A 19,669-nucleotide genomic window follows, 5' to 3' on the forward strand; every position below is an offset into this window, starting at 1 on the left:
CTGGTTACATAACTTCTCCCCTTCTTGCAGTCCCTGCAGTGGAAAAATATTTTTGGCTCCAATCCTGACAATCAGACGCAACCCAAGAGCGATGCTGAACCCTGCCTGACTCATTTCACTCTTCCATCCAATCGTGATCCACCCCCTCTGTCCCCAAATCAACCCCTTTTAACGTTCCAAAATTTCTTAACTTCAAATGTTGCCTCATCATCATTCTCCAAATCTCTCAATATAGAAACTAATTTTACAGCCACAGAAAGAACAGCAATCCACTACTTGAAATCTGATCCTGACCTTATAATCCTATCTGCTGGCAAAGGCTCTGCTTCTGTGGTTTTGAACTGCAGGGATTACCTGGCAGAGGTGCTCCACCAGCTGTCAGACTCGCTCACATACAAACCCTGTCACAGTGACCCCATTCCAGAAACACAGCAGAATTCCAGTCTCTCCTCAAATCCTTAGTCCCATCCCAGAAGCTCTTCTCTGAGCCCATCTCTCTTCTCACCTTTACCACTCCCTACACTCCTGCCATCTACAACCTCCATAAAGTTCATAAACCCAGCCACCAAGAATGTCCCATTGTGGCCATTTACTGTGTGTCCACTGAGAGAATCTCTGCTCTTGTGGACCAACACCTTCAGCCTATTAACTGTAACGCACCCTGCTGCATAAAAGACACCATCAATTTTCTCCACCAACTCTCCACAGTTCCTATTGTGTTACCACACGGCATCCTGCTTGCCACTATTGATGCCACCTTCCCCTACACTAATATTCTTAATGTCTATGGCCTTCAGCACCACCTTTCCTAATACCCAATTGACTCCTAACCAGCAACCCCCTCCCTGGTCACCATGACCAACCCCTCCCATTCCCCCTCACAAAACTGCTTCACCTTTGAAGAAATCGCCTACACACAAGTCCATGGTGCAGCAATGGGAAACTGCACGGCATCGTGCTATGCCAGTTTACTCATGAGCCATCTAGAGGAATCCTTCCTGACCACCCAGAATCCCAAACCCCTGTTTTGGATTCATTGATGACGTCTTCATGATCTGGACTGAGGGTGAGGCACCCATGCACATTCTTCCAGAGCCCCAACACCTTCTCACCCATTCATTTCAACAAGTCCTCCTCAAACCAACAAGCCACCTTCCTCATTCTTAACCTCCATCCCAAAGATGATCACATCAGTACCTCTGTCATATCAAACCGACCAACCACCAACAATACCTCCACTTTGATAGCTGCCACCCATTCCGTACCAAGAAGTTCCTTCCATCAGCCTAGCCACCCATGGCCACCGCATTTGTACATAACTTTTAGTCATCAGTCTGCCCTCTCCAAGTATACCAGGTGTCTCACTGAGGCCATCAAAAACCAAAATTGTCCTCCCAAGCATGTGTCTAAACAGATCTCCCATGCCTCATCTCTCCAGTAACCTACCACCTCCCACATTCCAACTGTCCGGCCATGAATGAGTACTCCACTCATGACTCAGTACCACCCACAACTGAAACAACTGAATCACATTCTGCACCAGGGATTGGGCTACCTGTCATCTTGTCCTGAAATGAGTGGTATCCTACCCACTATCCTTCCCACCCATCCCACAGTGGTATTCTACAGTTCACCAGACCTACACAGTATCCTTGTCCATCCCTACTCCACCCCTGCTCCCAACCCCTTGCCTCATGTCTCATACTCCAGAATAATGCCTAGATGCAAGACCTATCCCATACATCCTCCCACCACAACCTTCTCCAGTGCAGTCACAGGCATCACCTAAACCATCAGCGGCAGGGCTATCTGTGAAAGCAGTCATGTGATCTACAAATTAAGCTGCAACCAGTGTGCTGCAGTCTTCATGGGCTTGACAACCAACAAGCTGTCTGTCCTCATGAGTGGCCACCAACAAACTGTGGCCAAGAGACAGCTGGACCACCCAGTTACTGAACATGTTGCCAAACAGAATGTGCTTCACTTCAGTGACTGCTTCACAGCTTGGACTTTCTTGATCCTTCATACCAACACTAGATTTGCTGAATTGTGCATGTGGGAACTCTCCTTGCAATATATCCCACATTCCATAACCCCCCCTGGCATTGATCGTTACTAGTCCCTGTCCTTCACCCTTCCCCTTCTCCACTCCCCACTCCCAATCCAGCACAACACAGCCTTCTATTCCACCAGTGCACCCACTAGTCTTATTTCCCTGCTTCACTTTTCTCCTTTTCTATTCTTCTTCCACCCCCCCCCATGCTCAAACAAGCAGCAACCCCTACCCTGCTAACCCTCTCCCTCTCTACCCCAGCCTCCTCCTTACCCCCACCACCCACAGATTGCTTCTCCCATCAGGTGCAGTCACTGTACACAGTCCAGCATCAGCTGTGAGAGACGATGGTCATCCGTGAGTGAGTTTTGCCTGTGTGAGTGTTTTCTACTTTACAAGAAGGCATTTTGACTGAAAGCTCAAATGTATGGCAGTATTTTGTTGTGCCTGCCTCTGATCCACAATTCCTCTATATTGTGAATAGCAGTCTATCCTTTTTATAATGTCGTCTTTATTCCATCCAGGATTTTCCATTGTTTGGCGGTATGTGAGAGTCAACAGGTACACAAAATGCATAATCAAAACTATTTAATATTCTACCAAAATTGACAAGCTACAAATTAGTAACTGAAATGTATTACACAAAAATTTATCTATCATAGAAAAGCACGGGAAAACCTCTTTTTATGCAAGAGGCAGAAATGTCTTTCTCAGCAGTGTTCAGCCATTTCAAGAACAGCTCTTCAGTGAGATTGGAAGGTTGAGCAGGGAATAAGAAGAAGATTTGATGAATCCTGAAAGACTACAAGATTTTAGTTAAGTTGACACTGGCAACAGTATCATGAAGACTTACATAACTTCTAGTCATCAGTCTGCCTTACCTTCTGCAAATGGTATCACTTGACACTTTTCCAAATCATGACTCTAGTTTAATGTACAAAGTGGTACTTCAGAATTTGGAAGCAACCGATCTAATTACCATACCACCTTCACACACATATGGCAGTTGTCTTTGGTACTTAAAAAAGACAATCATTACTGAACATGTCACAACCACATCTGCATATTGTGCAGTCTTCTGTGGCATCATTCCAAGTGCTGGTCTTATTGTACCATTTCAGTTTTCCTTCTGGAGAATTCTCTCATCATACTTGACTACTTTCCATGACAAATTGCATCTGTTGCAGTATGGTGTATATACTCATGAGCAATAACAAGATCTATTATACAACCGCCCTTGAACACATTCCCTGTGCTTACTTGTCTTATTTGTGTCTAAAATGCATTACTATAACTTAATATAAGCAACAGCAAAGACAAAAGCCATTAGATATGTTATAAACTGAAGATCTACCATATGTTATGGATGAAGAAATGTTAAAATAAGGGGGCACTAAAGGATGTATCGCATTACATTTACATCAGTGATCCTTCAGTTCTTGTAAAAGTGGAGAAAAATCTGTATTCCAATGATGTTGCAGTAATTGAGTAAAAAGTTAACTTCCAAGAAAAATAAGATCAGTGAGGGCATTAAAACACTAATGGAATATCAACTTAAACTATGCCACAATAAGAACTACAGATTTTGTCAACAGATGAAATGAAAGGTACCACAATACAGTTTGAAGAATGTGAAAACACAACCACAGAAATGACACAATGTAGGCCTACTTCAAAACAGATTTTGATTCTATTTAAATAAATATATCACAAATGAAAATTTTTTTACACAAATGGCATCACTCAAATATTGTCATTGCATGAAGTTAATGAGGAAATGTTGCATACTATGACTGTAACAGCAGATTTTGCTGTTGGTGACCCTATGACACCAAAATGACACCAAAATTTCTTTACAATCTGTCTGAATTTTAACCCACTTTTAGGTCTAGTGCAAAGTACATACGAATGATGCACCATAAAGCATAACATGCAGACTTATAGGTAGAAACGAAATGAAGAAGCAGATAATAGACACCAGCTGTCCTATATGTAATAACTAATTCACCATTTTTTCCCTTCCATTAGCAACACATTGAGCAACTGAAATCCAATAGTATTTCCAGAGATTCAATACATAATAAGATGTATTTCGAATGAGTAGAAATGTTATTAGAGTGACATCTAGAAACATGCAAAACACAGAGAGCCTAAACAACCTATGAATTGAGTATAGCAATCCAAATATAAATAAGTAAAATCTGAACTTAGAAACAATAATAAAATATTACAATGGTCTCTCTCTCTTTCTCTCTCTCTCTCTCTCTCTCTCTCTCTCTCTCTCTCTCTCTCTCTCTCTCTCTCTCACACACACACACACACACACACAAACACAAACACAGATTAATATATACACTCACATTCGGCTCTGTATATTGCATGAACATGGCAATGAAAGAAACAACTATCATAACAAGCTGCATACAGAACTGACAATGCATATGAGCTTGTTTGTGCTCATGCAAAATTATTATATGCTATAATAATGAAGTGCTGCTGTTCTTCTACCTCTATACCTACACATAACTTGAAAAAATATCTTAGTCTAGCATAAAGATGTTGATTTCTGAATACCGTTGTTCTTTCACTTTCTTTACTTATTTGTATGTTTAAAAAGGTAGTAAACCAAAGTTGTGTTGCATTTTGTGATACGTATATAATTTTTTTATGGCATTCACAGCCTAAAAAAGATAAAGTAAATTCTTCATCTGTTTTTATTGGCATGTTATAAAACATATTATGGAAAATATATTTAAACCCCTAGTATGACAACTTTTTTGTGATTATATCAGCAGAGAGAAGCCACAATCATTACACCACAACCAAACTTACATTGTTTCGCAGCTGATGGCGTTCAAACCAATTACCCTTCCAAATTTCGAGGTGTATTGTACATAGAACTGAACATTTATTTTTTAAAAAGTGGCCTTAATATTTTTTCATTTTTGAGCATAGAATGTTTAAACTTATTTAGCAGTAGGCTCACTGTATGTGAAATTCTTGAATATTGTAGCCATGTGAGGGTTCAGAACCAATTACTTGTTTCTTTAGAGATGTTAAAAAAAATTGCATATAGAACTCAATGTGAATTCCTATTCAAGTTTGAGAACAGACTTTATGTGTGAAAATACATTTAATACCAGATCTAAACTGCAAATACAAAACAATTTCTGTATTGTGATAATTAATAAATATTGTTGGCTTAATTACAAATATAAATGGAAGAATGAGATACTCGGGCTGCAATGGTAAGTCTGCTACAGCCTGTGGAGCAGAGGGGTAGAGATCGTGGTTACATCTTACCAATGATGATGATGATGATGATGAGGTCCCATACTCCGAGGAGCATAGGGGACTATGCGGGAGGCCCGCACCACTGTATTAGGCAAGGCCCTAGTGGAGGTGGTTTGCCATTGCCTTCCTCCGACCGTAATGGGAAGAATAATTATGATGACGACACAACAACACCCAGGCATGTCGAGGCAGGAAAAATCCCTGACTCCGCAAGGAATCAAACCCGGGACCCCATGCACGGGAAGCAAGAATGCTACCACAAGACCACGAGCTGCGGACACATCTTACCAAGACTTAAGGGAACTAAAAAGTGTCCAATGAACATGTTCATGCCATAAAGCTGTTAATACCTATTAGGTGTCCATCTTGATGGATAGCTTCTAAAGAGTAGGGGGAGGGATGGGACCAATACAGATGGGCTACTCACCAGCCTACAGTAGAGGCAATGTGCTGATTCAGTTTCTGCAGTGATCTTGAATATTAGGAATAGCATCCTGGCAGAACTCAGACAACAGCTGTAGTCTATAGGACATGCCTAGATCTGTGCTCACATTTGTGTTCTACATTATGTTTGGCTGAGTAAACATTAGTATGAAGATCAGAATGGCTCTAGGCTATAGAACATGCCTTGCTACATCTGTGACAACAACTTTCTACATGAAGTTTAGCCCAATAAACATTAATATGAACTTTAGAAACCTCCTTACTTCTAACAACTCTTTTTTGCTGACAACAGATTGCAGAGTGTTATAATCTGAAGATAGGCAAGTGCAGTTGGACAAAGAGTTAAAAAAACATCAAATGGAGCAATGGAAAGTCCACAATGGAATAACAATGATATAGAAAGAACAGATTGCTATGCACCTCAAAGATGAGTCACTGAATCACAGACATGCACAATGAAAGCTGTCTGTGGCTCAGTGCCTCCTCCATCTACATCTACATCTACATCTATACTCTGCAAACCACCATGTGGTTAAGGTGACCATCCATCCCATTTTTTTCGGGACAGTCCTGATTTTTGTGTGTCTGTACCGAATTTTTTCAAAGGTAACTCGGGACACCTGTTTGTCCCAAAATTAACGATCATGACACAATTTGTCCCAAATTAGACATTCATTTCACCTGTATCAGTATATTTTATGATTAGTTTTAGTTATGGTGGGAAATTGTTTGACAAGAGGGTACAACAAATTGTCGAAACCGTTATCAAACTGTTTCTACTGAGCAAACACGTGTTGGCCGCAGCTCAAACAGCTAATGGGCAGTCAGAGACCACAGCAACTGGGAAAAATTCACACTCGAACGCATTTGCTGGACTGCTAACAACACTGTTCCAGGTCAAAAATGGGTTGAGATGATTTCTCATTTCAGCTAGAATCATGTGCCATTCTCAAATGTACTCAAGCAAGTGGAGTTTCTTTTCTGTCTTCCTGGCACTAATGCTGCTACTGAAAGGATATTCTCCCACATGAACAATATATGGACAAGTGACAAAACACAGTTGGCTGTAGAAACCATGAAAGCAATCTTAGTAAGTAGAATAAATTATGATGAAACTTGTGTCGAGTTTTTTCATATGTTGTTGAAAAATACAGACTTGATAAAGAAAATTCGCAGCACTGATAAATACAGTTGCCCTGATCACACTCATTTATCTTAGAAGGTATTAATAAAATGTAAATGTGCTTTTCTTTGTATCAAATTTAATTGATATTTTTTATTTATTACACTTAATTGAAAACTTCTTCTCATATAATAAATAAATAAATAAATAAATATAGCCTATTTTGCAAAATTTTTAATGTGTCCCAGATTTGGGCCTAGGAAATATGTTAATGTCCCGAATTTGAGTCTAGAAAATATGGTCACCTTACATGTGGTGCATGGCAAAGGGTATGTCTCATTGTACCAGTTATTATGGTTTCTTTCCATCCCATTCACACATGGAGTAGGGGAGAACGACTGAATGCCTCTGTGTTTTCAGAAATTATTGTTATGTTATCCTCATGATCCCTATCTGAGTAATACATAGGTCATTGTAGAATATTCCTAGAATCATCATTTAAAGATGGTTCTTGAAACTTTGTTAGTACACTTTCTCAGGATAGTTTACATGTATCTTCAATAGCCTGCCAGCTCATTTCCTTCAGTATCTGTGTAACACACAGATCAAACAAACCAAACCTGTGACCATTCGTGCTGCTTTTCTCTGTATATGTTGAGTATCCCCTGTTAGTCCTATTTGGTACAGGTACTATAAATTTGAGCAGTATTCTATAACCAAATGCACAAGTGATTTGTAAGCAGTCTCCTATTTAGTCTGACTGCATTTCCCCACTATTTTACCAATAAGTTGAAGTCTACCACCACCTTTACCCACAACTGAATCTATGTGATCTTTCCATTTTGTATCCCTACAAAGTGTCCACCCAGGTATTTGTAGAGTTGGCCGATTCCAACAGTGACTCATTGATATTATAATCATAGGATATTATGTTTTTTCATTTTGTAAAGTGCACAATTTTACATTTCTGAACACTGAAAGCAAGTTGCCAATATTTGCACCACTTTGAGATCTTACGAAGATCTGACTGAATAATTATGCAGATTCTTTGATACAGTACTTAATCATAGATAACTGCATCATCTGCAAAAAGTCTGACGTTACTATCAATATTGTCTGCAAGGTTATTAATATAAAATATGAGCAGCAAGGGTCCAACACTCTTCCCTGGGTTAGAGCTGAAGTTACTTATACATTTGAAGAGGACTCTCCAAGATAACATGTTGCATCCTCCCTACCAAAAAAGTCCTCAGTCTAGTCTTAAATTTCACTTGATACCCCATATGATAGTTCTTTTGACAATAAGAAGAGATGTGTTGCTGAGTCAAATGCTTTTCATAAATCAAGAAATACTGCATCTACCTGCCTGCTTTGATCCTAGGATTTCATCATGTCATGTGAGAAAAATGTGAGTTGGGTTTCACATGATTGATGTTTTTGGAATCCTTGCTGGTTGGCATGGAGGAGGTCATTCTGTTCAAAATACCTCATTATATTTGAACTGAGAATATGTTCTAAGATTCTACAACAAATTCATGTCAAGGATATTGGATGGGAGTTTTGTGGATCACTTCTACTACCCTTCTTGTAGATAGGTGACACTGGTTTTTTCTTCTCAAAACTGGGCATGGTTTTTTTGTTCAAGGGATCTACAATAGATTACAGTTAGAAGAGGGGCTAATACAGCCACAAATTCAATGTAGAATCTGATACGGATTCCGTTGGGCCCTTGAGCTTTCTTCAGTTTTAATGATTTCAGCTGTTTCTCAACACCACTGACACTAATACTTAATTCATTCACCTTTTCAGTGGTACGAAGATTAAACTGGGGAAATTCCACTGGGTTTTCCTTTGTAAAGAAGCATTTGAAAACAGAATTAAGCATTTCAGCATTTGTTTTGCTTTGCCCAATTTCATCTACATCTACATATACATGGATAATCTGCAAATCACATTTAAGTGCCTGGCAGAGGGTTCATCAAACCACTTTCACAATTCTCTATTAGTCTAATCTCGTATAGTGGGCAGAAAGAATGAACACCTATATCTTTCTGTACAAGCTCTGATTTCCCTTATTTTATCATGGTGATTGTTCATACCCATGTAGGTCAGTGTCAACAAAATATTTTCGCATTTGGAGGAGAAAGTTGGTGATTGGAATTTCATGAGCAGATTCTGTCACAACGAAAGACACCTTTCTTTTAATTATGTCCAGTCCAAATCCTGTATCATTCTGTGACACTCTCTCCCATATTTCACGATAATACAAAATGTGCTGCCCTTCTTTGAACTTTTTCAATGTACTCCGTCAGTCCTATCTGGAAGGATCCCACACCGTGCAGCAGTATTCCCTAAAGAGGACGGACAAGCGTAGTGTAGGCAGTCTCCTTAGTAGGTACGTTACTTTTTCTAAGTGTCCTACCAATAAAATGCAGTCTTTGGTTAGCCTTCCCCACAACATTTTCTACATATTCTTTCCAATTTAAGTTGTTCATAATTGTAATACCTAGGTATTTAGTTGAATTTATGGCTTTTAGATTAGACTGATTTATTGTGTAACTGAAGTTTAACGAGTTCCTTTTAGCACTTATGTGGATGACCTCACACTTTTCATTATTTAGGATCAACTGCCACTTCTCGCACCATTCAGATATCTTTTAAAAAAAAATTTGTTTTGATCCTCAGATGACTTTATTAGTCGATAAATGGTACTGTCATCTGCAGACAACCAAAGACAGCTGCTCAGATTGTCTCCCGATCATTTATATAGATAAGGAACAGCAAAGAGCCTATAACACTACCTTGGGGAACACCAGAAATCACTTCTGTTTTACTCAATGACTTTCCATCAGTTACTACAAACTGTGATCTCTCTGCCAGGAAATCACAAATCCAGTCACATAACTGAGACGATATTCCATAAGCATGCAATTTCACTACGAGCTTCTTGTGTGGTACAGTGTCAAAAGCCTTCTGGAAATCCAGAAATATGGAAATGATCTGAAATCCCTTGTCAATAGCACTCAACACTTCATGTGAATAAAGAGCTAGTTGTGTTTCACAGGGACGATATTTTCTAAACCCATGTTGACTGTGTGTCAATAGACCGTTTCCTTTGAGGTAATTCATAATGTTCGAACACAATGTTTGTTCCAAAATCCTGCTGCATATTGAAGTTAATGATATGGGCCTGTAATTTAGTGGATTACTCCTACTACCTTTTTCGAATATTGGTGTGACCTGTGCAGCTTTCTAGTCTTTGGGTACAGATCTTTCTTCGAGCAAAAGGTTGTATATGATTGTTAAGTATGGAGCTAATGTATCAGCATACTCCAAAAGGAACCTTACTAGTATACAGTCTGGACCAGAAGACTTGTTTTTATTAATTGATTTAATGTGCTTCACTACTCCAAGGATATTTATTTTTACATTATTCATGTTGGCAGCTGCTCTTGATTCGAATTCAGGACTATTTACTTCGTCTTCTTTTGTGAAGGCATTTTGGCAAATGGAAGGTTATGTTTAGTAACTCTACTTTGGCAGCACTGTCTTCGATAGTATCTCCATTGGTATCACACAGAGAAGGCATTGATTGTTTCTCACCGCTAACATACTTCAGTTGCTGTCTCATTTGCTAGGGACTGGACACTAACTTTGGTGTCTCTAACAGCTTTTACATATGTCCAGAATATCTTTGGGTTTTGTGAAATATAATTGACAATATTCTGCTTCTGTAGTCACTGAATGTGTCATGCATTTCTCTCTTGACAACCAAATATGTTTCATTCAGAATCTCTCTATCTACACTATGTGATCAAAATATTTGGACACCTGGCTGAAAATGACTTACAAGTTCATGGCACCCTCCATTGAAATGCTGGAATTCAGTATGGTGTTGGCCCACCCTCAGCCTTGATGACAGCTTCCACTCTCACAGGCATATGTTCAGTCAGGTGCTGCAAGGTTTCTTGGGGAATGGCAGTCCATTCTTCATGGAGTGCTACACTGAGGGGAGGTATTGATGTCGGTGGTGAGGCCTGGTCTGATGTTGGCATTCCAAAACATCCCAAAGGTGTTGTATAGGATACAGGTCAGGACTCTTTGCAGGCCAGTCCATTACAGGGATGTTATTCTCATGTAACCACTCTGCCATAGGTCATGCATTAAGAACAGGCACTCGATCGTGTTGAAAGATGCAATCGCCATCCCCGAATTGCTCTTCAATAGTGGGAAGCAAGAAGGTGCTTAAAACATCAATGTAGGCCTGTGCTGTGGTAATGCCATGCAAAACAACAAGGGGTGCAAGCCCCTCCATGAAAAACATGACCACTCTCTAACACCACTGCCTCCGAATTCTGCCGTTGGCACTACACATGCTGGCACATGACGTTCACCGGGCATTTGCCATACCCACACCCTGCCATCTGATTGCTACATTGTGTACCATGATTTGTCACTCCACTCAACATTTTTCCACTGTTCACTTGTCCAATGTTTACACTCCTTACACCAAGCGAGGTGTCATTTGGCATTTACCGGCGTGATGTGTGGCTTATGAACAGCAACTCGAACACCAAATCCAAGAATTCTCCCCTACCGCCTAAATGTCATAGTACTTGCAGTGTATCCTGATGCAGTTTGGAATTCCTGTGTGATGGTCTGGATAGATGTCTGCCTATTACACATTACGACCCTCTTCAACTGTCGGTGGTCTCTGTCGGTCAACAGACGAGTTCCGCCTGTACGCTTTTGTGCTGTACGTGTCCCTTCATGTCTCCACTTCACTATCACATTGGAAACAGTGGACCTGGGGATGTTTAGAAGTTTTGAAATCTTGCTTACAGACATATGACACAAGTGACACCCAATGACCCGACCACAATCAAAATCTGTGACTTCCGCGGAGTGCCCCATTCTGCTCTCTCGTGATGTCTAATGACTACTGAGGTCGCTGATATGGAGTACCTGGCAGTAGGTGGCAGCACAATGCACTTAATATGAAAAATGTATATTTTTGGGGATGTCTGGCTACTTTTGATCACATACTGTACAGCCTTATGCTTTGTTTTACTCCTGTTATGCAGTAATCTCTGTTTCTTTAAAATTTTCTTACCAGTGATCATATATCATAGATGTTCCATCTCATTATGAACTGTTCTACTGGGTACATATCTATACAGTGCAAGGTCAACTATTCTTTTAAACCTGAACCGTAGTTCCTCTGCTATCAGGGGAGGCCAAGATTTTGGCTCATGGACCATGCCTGGGCCCAAGTGACAAACTGCTCAGCTCACTTCATATTTCCCCCACCACCATGCCACACTGTCTGAGTAGGAGAAGATGGAAGAGGGGAAAACAGTGAATGCACTGCATTTAAATGCAACTACAGTTGCACTGCCTGGGACTTGGTTTTATATTTCATATTTCTCAACAACATTGATGACAAACAAAATGTGTTTATAGACAGGCATGCGGTGGCGGCGTTGACGAGACACATGTCGACGAGGCATAATGCTTCAATGCTGTTGCAGATAGAGCTCACAGTGGAATGGTTCCGCTGGCATGCACTGCCCGCTTATATAGAATACGAGTGACCTTGATTACGTAACGTGCCGATAACGGACTTAGACTCTGCAGGCACCAGCAGGAGTGGCTTATCCCGGACGCGTGCTGTAGACTCACTAGCAGTGTGCTCCTATGGTGCATCCAGCACGACGCTGAGCCAAGTCGGGCGGGTTGCATCACTAACTCGCTAGGCACTCAGTGGGCAGTGCGGCACTATGTTTTCAAATTTTGCAGGGTTAATTTTACTTTGGACATTGCTAATGGAAATTCTGGTAGTGGTTGGTTTACCCTAGCCATTGTTCATTGTGAAAATGCTTCCCTTCCTGGACTGGAATCTTTTGCCAATCAAGATGTCATCGCCTACAAGACGTGGCATTGTGGAATAGATCCTAAGACCCAAAGTAGACCTAGTTATGTCTATAGTAATATGCCGTTAGATTGTATACTCGCTCCTGTCGTAAAGTTAGTAATGATGACGTGTTCAGTATTAAATAATTATTTTTGGCACACTGAAGACATGATATAATTTTTATCTGCTTCAAACTGTCGTCATACACACAGATGCAGATAATTTCACAGAGTTTTGTATTCAACTTGCCACGTAATTCTGACTCATTTAGTTTTGTAATTGAAAAAAGGTCTTTAACACAAATGTTGATCAAAATATTGTAGTACTTTTGCAACCCCATTTACCGAAGTGATGTGTGGCTTATGAACAGCAACTCGATCATGAAGTCCAAGAATTCTCCCCTGCCCCCTAAATGTCATCTACCTGAGAAAAGCAACGTATCCATTGGGGACAGTTTTAACATAAAAATATTTATAATTAAAATTGGAATTTCCTTGCAGGTCAACCATTTACATGTATACATGCACAGGAGTGCTTGCAGCTGAAATGGTAAACAGCTTTGAAAATATTTCAAAATAGATGCTAGATTGACAGTGTCCTCTAAACCTGTATAAAACTGTTGTAATTCTTGCAAGGCCACAATGAATTCTTCAAACCTTGAGTTATCTTTAATGTGAGTGAGCTTAGGGAACTGAATTGTATTTCTCAGAATGTGTCCCTTCTACAATGTTATTTTCTTTCTAAATGCATCCCCATAACCAGAAAGAAGTTATCCATGCAATGTCTTACAGTAGGCAGCATGAAGTCAAGTGCATTTAAAATGTGAAGTCTGCAATCCATTCTGGATGTTCTAATTTTCGTTTCTGCAGTCCTTTTCCCTTCATGAATTGAACAATAGTAAGATTTACATGAAAACAATCATCCCAGGTCTGTCCCATGACTCAATATATGAGGGTTGTCCAGAAAGTAATGCACTGCATTTTTTTTCTTCAACAATTCTTTGTTGAACATAATGAGAATTACACATCCTATTTTGCATGTAGTCTCCATCCCGTTCTATGGCCTTCCTCCAGCGCAAAACAAGGGCGTGTATGCCCTATCTGTGCCAATCCTTGTCCTGGTGGTGGAGCCAGTGCTTCACTGTGTGAATTGCATTCACACTTCCTTTGCTGATTGACAGATGCAGTGCCAACTGCCGAGTCATAATGCATCTGTCCTTGCAAATGACATCACTAGCTCCACAGCCGTGGATGGTCTCCCTAACCGTTGCAAATCATGGAGCTCCGCCGAACCGCCTTCTGATGACCTCACCCTCTGTTCCCAGTGACTAACTGTACTTCTCTAGGCAGCAGATGCTCCATAGACTTTGCACATGCATTTGCAAATATCCACCACAGTTTCTTCCACTGCAGTGAGAAATTCAATGATGGCATGTTGCATGTAATGTACATCACCTACAGACGCCATTTTGAAACTGTCTTGCAGCTACACTACCCGTCAGAAGTGACAGAAACTTGGCACACTCACTCAGGATACTTCAAATAATACATACGTTAATGTTTTGCATTTGTAGCATTGTTTTCAGATGAGGAAAAAAATGTAGTGCATTACTTTCTGGCCAACCCCATACTTTGCAGTAATATATGAAGTCTCCATATTCTTCGTTTGTTTCCATTGAAAACTGCTGCAAGTGAAAATGGAATAATGGGTGCAACTTCATATATTGTACTATTTATACCACCAATTTTTTCAAGTGTTCCATGACTGCAATTTTAGCACAAACTTTAAATTATATCTGCAGGTACTGTAATGTCATTTTTTAGGAAATAAGCAGTACCCATCATTTATGCAAATTGAGAATTCTCTTCCCTCTCATCTGTCATTCTCATTCATTTTAAAGGATTGTGATGATTGACTGTTATACTGCCTCTTTTTGTACAAAAAGCAATTGGACCTGTGAATGTTCTACATAATATGAAGAACGTGATATTATCATGAACAAATAGCACTAACATTACGATTCTGATAAACTCAGAGAGTTGTGCCAACCACAAAAATCCACACCACAGTGATAAATAAAATGTTGTTTTGTTGCGGTTACTTCTGGAGAAGGGCCAAACAAAGCTGAATGACAGGCCAGGCCTTGGCCCACATGTGGCCCGCACATGCTGCAGGCATTAAGTTTGGCACACTGTAGCTGATGCTGCTCTACATGTTCCTGCCCTCACTGAGATATGACACTATTGATTTTTTATCTAGGTTATTGAACATATATATCTTTCTGCTTGTTTTAGTTATCCTTTGTACTTTGGTAATCATTGTTGCCACAACCACGTCTTGGTCACTGGTACCAGTTTTGATGCGGGCATCCTCAAAGAGAAAAGGATTATTTGTTGCCATTAGACCCAATATATTTTCACCATGAGTGGGTTTCCTAATTGTCTGTTCTAAGTTGTTTTCGGAGAAGGCATTTAGTAATGCTCACACGATGTCTTATTACGGCTATCATTAACAAAACTCTGTGTGGTGAGAAACATCAAGTGGGATATCATAGGGTTATCAGAACTGCAACAATGAAATACAGACACATTAGAGTTAAAATCGTAACATTTTCTTTACTACAAAGAAACAGACAGCGATAAATTCAGGCATAAACAAGAAAAATAAAAATAATGTTTCATATCCAAAAGGAATCTCAGTGCAGTATAGTAAGAAATGTTTTCAAACAAAAGATATTCAAGGAAATTATGCAGGGCTATCCATCAATGTGCACACATTCAGGTGAGGAGATAGATTTCTTCTTCAAAAATTTACAGAAACTGATAGAGGACAACTTTGCCCCTGCATTAGGGTAATGTTGGTTTTTCATGCAAAAATGGGACAAAAATTAAATAATGATTTGTAATAAGATTAAAACAATGCACTCTCAGTGAAGTGAAGAGACTGCTGTACAAATTAACAATGAAGTCATAGAACCAGTTTATGGGTTTTGTATTTAGTGCAGTTGACTGGATGGATAGAAATAAATAAAGTGAAAAATAGGAATAGCCTGCATTGATTTTGGTAAAATAATTTTCAAAGCTAAGTTTACAGTGTATTTGAAAATGAAAGTTTACAATTAACGTGTATTATCAGCTTTGATTAACAGAAGGCATGTTTTTCATTTTCTTTTGGGATTATAGGGATACTTCACATCAATTAACAGCTTCTTTCAAACATTCATATCAGAATACAGAACCACTGTCTGAACCCAAGAAAGGAGGTAAAGTCTACATGAACATTATCCTTCTGTCTGTTATTGGGTTTTGTAAGTCCTAATTCAGTTGAAACTAATTTTCATTATCAGCATCAAATACTATTAAGAAACAGAGGATCTCTGGAGAGGCCCTTAAAGACGTACTAGCTTAATGTGGTTTTCTTGATTTTGCTTTTGCTGAAACTGAAAGTAAGTTGACACCATTTTGCTCAAATCAATGGCACAAGTAATGTGTCTAAGTGCAGAACATGCTACACTGAGCATCCTCATTAGTTTATTTATGTCTTGACTCCATTTTCCTTGTTACACAGCTACATCCTAATAAATTATGTTGTTACATATGACCATTAATGTCTCTTCTGGTGTCAGCAGATCATTTTAACAGGTTATTCATTAACCATATGGCCATCCTGCAAGTGCTGTGGTGATTGCCAGTTTCAATTTTTTAGCATGTCATCTTTATTTGTTTGCTACTGCATATTGTAAGTCTTTGTGAGATTCAGACTTAGTAGGCTTTCTGTGAATCAGCTGTAGGCTTGTTTATTTATCATCTGAGCAGTGTTACATATGGTAGATTTTGCTCTTTGATTAGTATGCTGCTGTCACTGACAAACATGAGATTTTTTTCAAGAGTACTTGAAAGTTATTATGAAGTTCCTCACAATTGAGAACCATCTCCAGTCTCCATTTGCAGGATAATAATCAGACTGTGGTGGCATTTGACGACAAATCCAGTCATCTTTATCAAAAGGATGTAAAAGTATGAAGATCAGGGTGTATTGTCCCATGAATGATGAGACTGTTAGATATGGAAGATAAGCTCGGATGATGGAAGAATGACTATGGTAATTGCCTATGTCCTGTCCAAAGCAACCACACTGGCATTTACTTTAAGCAATTTAGGGAAACATAGAAAACTGAAACTGGTTACCTGGATGAGAATGTAAACTGCCAACATTATGAATGTGACCCCAGTCAGACAAGGAGAAAACTATCTTCCTACTGCACAACTGAACACAATAACGTTCATATCTACTAAGATAAAATGATTTTTTTGGAAGATAAAAGAGTGTTGTGTGTCTCTGCACAGCTTTTATGGCTTATGTATTTACACTGAAATTTTACCAACCAAGAATTATTGTGCTTTCAAGGGAATTTCAACAAAATTTCCAAACAGTGAGAATGAAGCCAAAGGCTATGCCTCCTTCAATGAATGATACATTGGTTTCCTATTTTCCAGCTGTATTTGCTATTATGAAAGTAAAAGTCTTTATGACAAACTTTGTGTTTCACGGTTGTTTGTGAATATTATATTTTGAAATTGTGCACTTTTTCTCCACTTGTCTTAATGTTCTCTACCACAAGAGGACATACTGAAATGAATACTGTGTGTATGTGTGTTGGGTGGGGGAGGGGGGAGGGGGGAACGGAGGTGGGGGGGGGGGGAGAGAGGTGAGTGGGTGGAAGGGTGGGTGCGCATGCTTGTTTTCATTTGAAAGGTTCATAGAATTATCCAGCTTAAATTATAAATAATTGTTTCTGATGTAATTTAAAATATAAGCATCATACTGCTGCAGTGGATCTGTAAGGCAATTTCATTTTGTACGGAATAGTAACATTATTTTTTGGTTTTTAAATACTTGACTGCACAGCTTACTATCTCTACAAGCAGATTGTCACCTCAAATATCTTAATTTCACCACATTCACTGTGAATTGTTGAGACACTTTTGCTCCTTATCTTTTCATATAAGTCATTTGGCAAAAGATTTGAAGAGAACAAATGCAATGGCCATTACTATAAGAGTGCACAAATACATGTGTTTTATTGATATCACAACTTTTACATTCTTATTCCAATTCACATAATTGTACAAAAAGTTATTTTATAAATGTTACAGGTAGCAACATTGTTTCTTTTGTACAGTACAAACTCTGCTGCTGAGAGTATTTCAGACAGATAATTGCAGATGAATTTCAGTTGTTGTTGGTCTTAACTGGACAAAACAAACTTAATCAACACAGATAGTGTAAATTCCTGTGCAAAATTAAAGCTGTGGTAAACTTAATAAAAAACCATTTCTGAAACTTCTCCTTTATGTAAAGACAAACAGAAAGTACATGCAACTCTTCATGCAGTATGCAGCATAATGTTACAAGCCATGCATGTGACTAACGTCTTATGTGGATAGTTTTCTTTGGTTTGTATGTTATGTGCAACGATGGAGATGCTTATGTAAGTACAACAAAGCTTGTGCTTTCTCTATATGCACCCAGACCAAACTAACCTTTCTAACAATCTCCTTTTTAATTCTGGTGGATATGTTACATAAATATAATGTTCATTTTGTCCCATATCATTTATTTCTGGAACTGTGTAATATTCCTCTGAGTATAAAGGCCTATTAGTTGAATTTGCATGATGCACTGGAGATGAAGTAGCCGTTGCAGTGGCACTTGTGCTGGCAACACTTTGGTCATCAGAACTAGAACAATAAAGAAAAAAGTTATCACAATTAGAAAAAGCAGTTACATAACTTATAGCATCCTAAATTGTTAAATAACTTTCTTAAAAGTGATATTATAACCGAGTCAGCTTCTTATTCATATCCTGAAAAAAATTTTCAAGCAGATTCCAATGTTAACAGAAGGTGCATGCAAAAATATAATAATGACAAAGATGATGTGACTTACCAAATGAAAGTGCTGGCAGGTCGACAGACACACAAATGTGTGTCTGTCGACCTGCCAGCACTTTCATTTGGTAAGTCACATCATCTTTGTCTTTAGATATATTTTTCCTTCGTGGAATGTTTCCTTCTATTATAACCAAAAATATAATAATTTAGAGATGCTGGTAAATATGGTGCAAATGGTCTTACATTGTTTCAGAACTGTGTGAATATTGCATCCATTACAGTATTACATTTTCTGACCTAACTAACTAATATTAATTTAATAACAATGTTTATTGTTATGATCACTCCTACTGCTCTGTCATTGAATCTTCTGAAAATTAAGCAATCACTCAAAATTATATTTACTTTGTTGAATGTGAACAATGTGATTATTTCATTTTCTTATGTTTATTCTACAGTCTGTAACAAGATCTCCATATTGTTGTTGCCATGATAAATGTTCTCCGTAAGTGGTACAACCAAATAGCATCCCCCTGTTTCCTCCTTAATTACAATACTTGTAGTTAATGGTAATGATGGCTTTAATGTCCTTTTTTCAAATGCATATAATATTAAATGTTTGTACAAAAGGTTTATTTCAATAACTGAACTGATTGTAGCTATTCTTCTAATTTTATTCTGAGATATTGTTGATTACACTGGCAATCACAGAACACAAAAAATGCTGACAAAAACCTCCCCTCCTCTTCACATCAGTTGGGTCCTTCTGTCCCTGGTGTATGAGTGAGTGATCTTCAATTTTTAACCTTCCCCAGCCTCTCTCTCTCCTTCCCAATGGAGCAAAAAGCAGTTCCAAAAACAAGGAAAGTGAGTATAATTTTCTGTGTGTCTGTCAGCAGTACTGACATGTCTCCTGGAAGTAAGTACTGGGAAGCATTTCTGGTCTG

The 19,669-nt window shown here is 38.9% G+C and overlaps 1 protein-coding gene across 4 annotated transcripts in view; it reads right to left on the reverse strand.

Annotated features, from left to right (window-relative positions):
- The window catches only part of LOC126088534 (uncharacterized), a 200,549-nt gene that overhangs the window by 68,384 nt on the left and 112,496 nt on the right, over positions 1-19,669 (reverse strand). For all 4 annotated transcript variants that reach the window (XM_049906708.1, XM_049906710.1, XM_049906711.1 and 1 more), the window contains exon 8: positions 18,372-18,569. In XM_049906708.1, the coding sequence (XP_049762665.1) occupies positions 18,372-18,569 (198 nt within the window). The remainder of the gene's footprint in view (positions 1-18,371; positions 18,570-19,669) is intronic.

The sequence above is a fragment of the Schistocerca cancellata genome, chromosome 6 (assembly GCF_023864275.1).
Source record: "Schistocerca cancellata isolate TAMUIC-IGC-003103 chromosome 6, iqSchCanc2.1, whole genome shotgun sequence".
Taxonomy (NCBI): domain Eukaryota; kingdom Metazoa; phylum Arthropoda; class Insecta; order Orthoptera; family Acrididae; genus Schistocerca; species Schistocerca cancellata.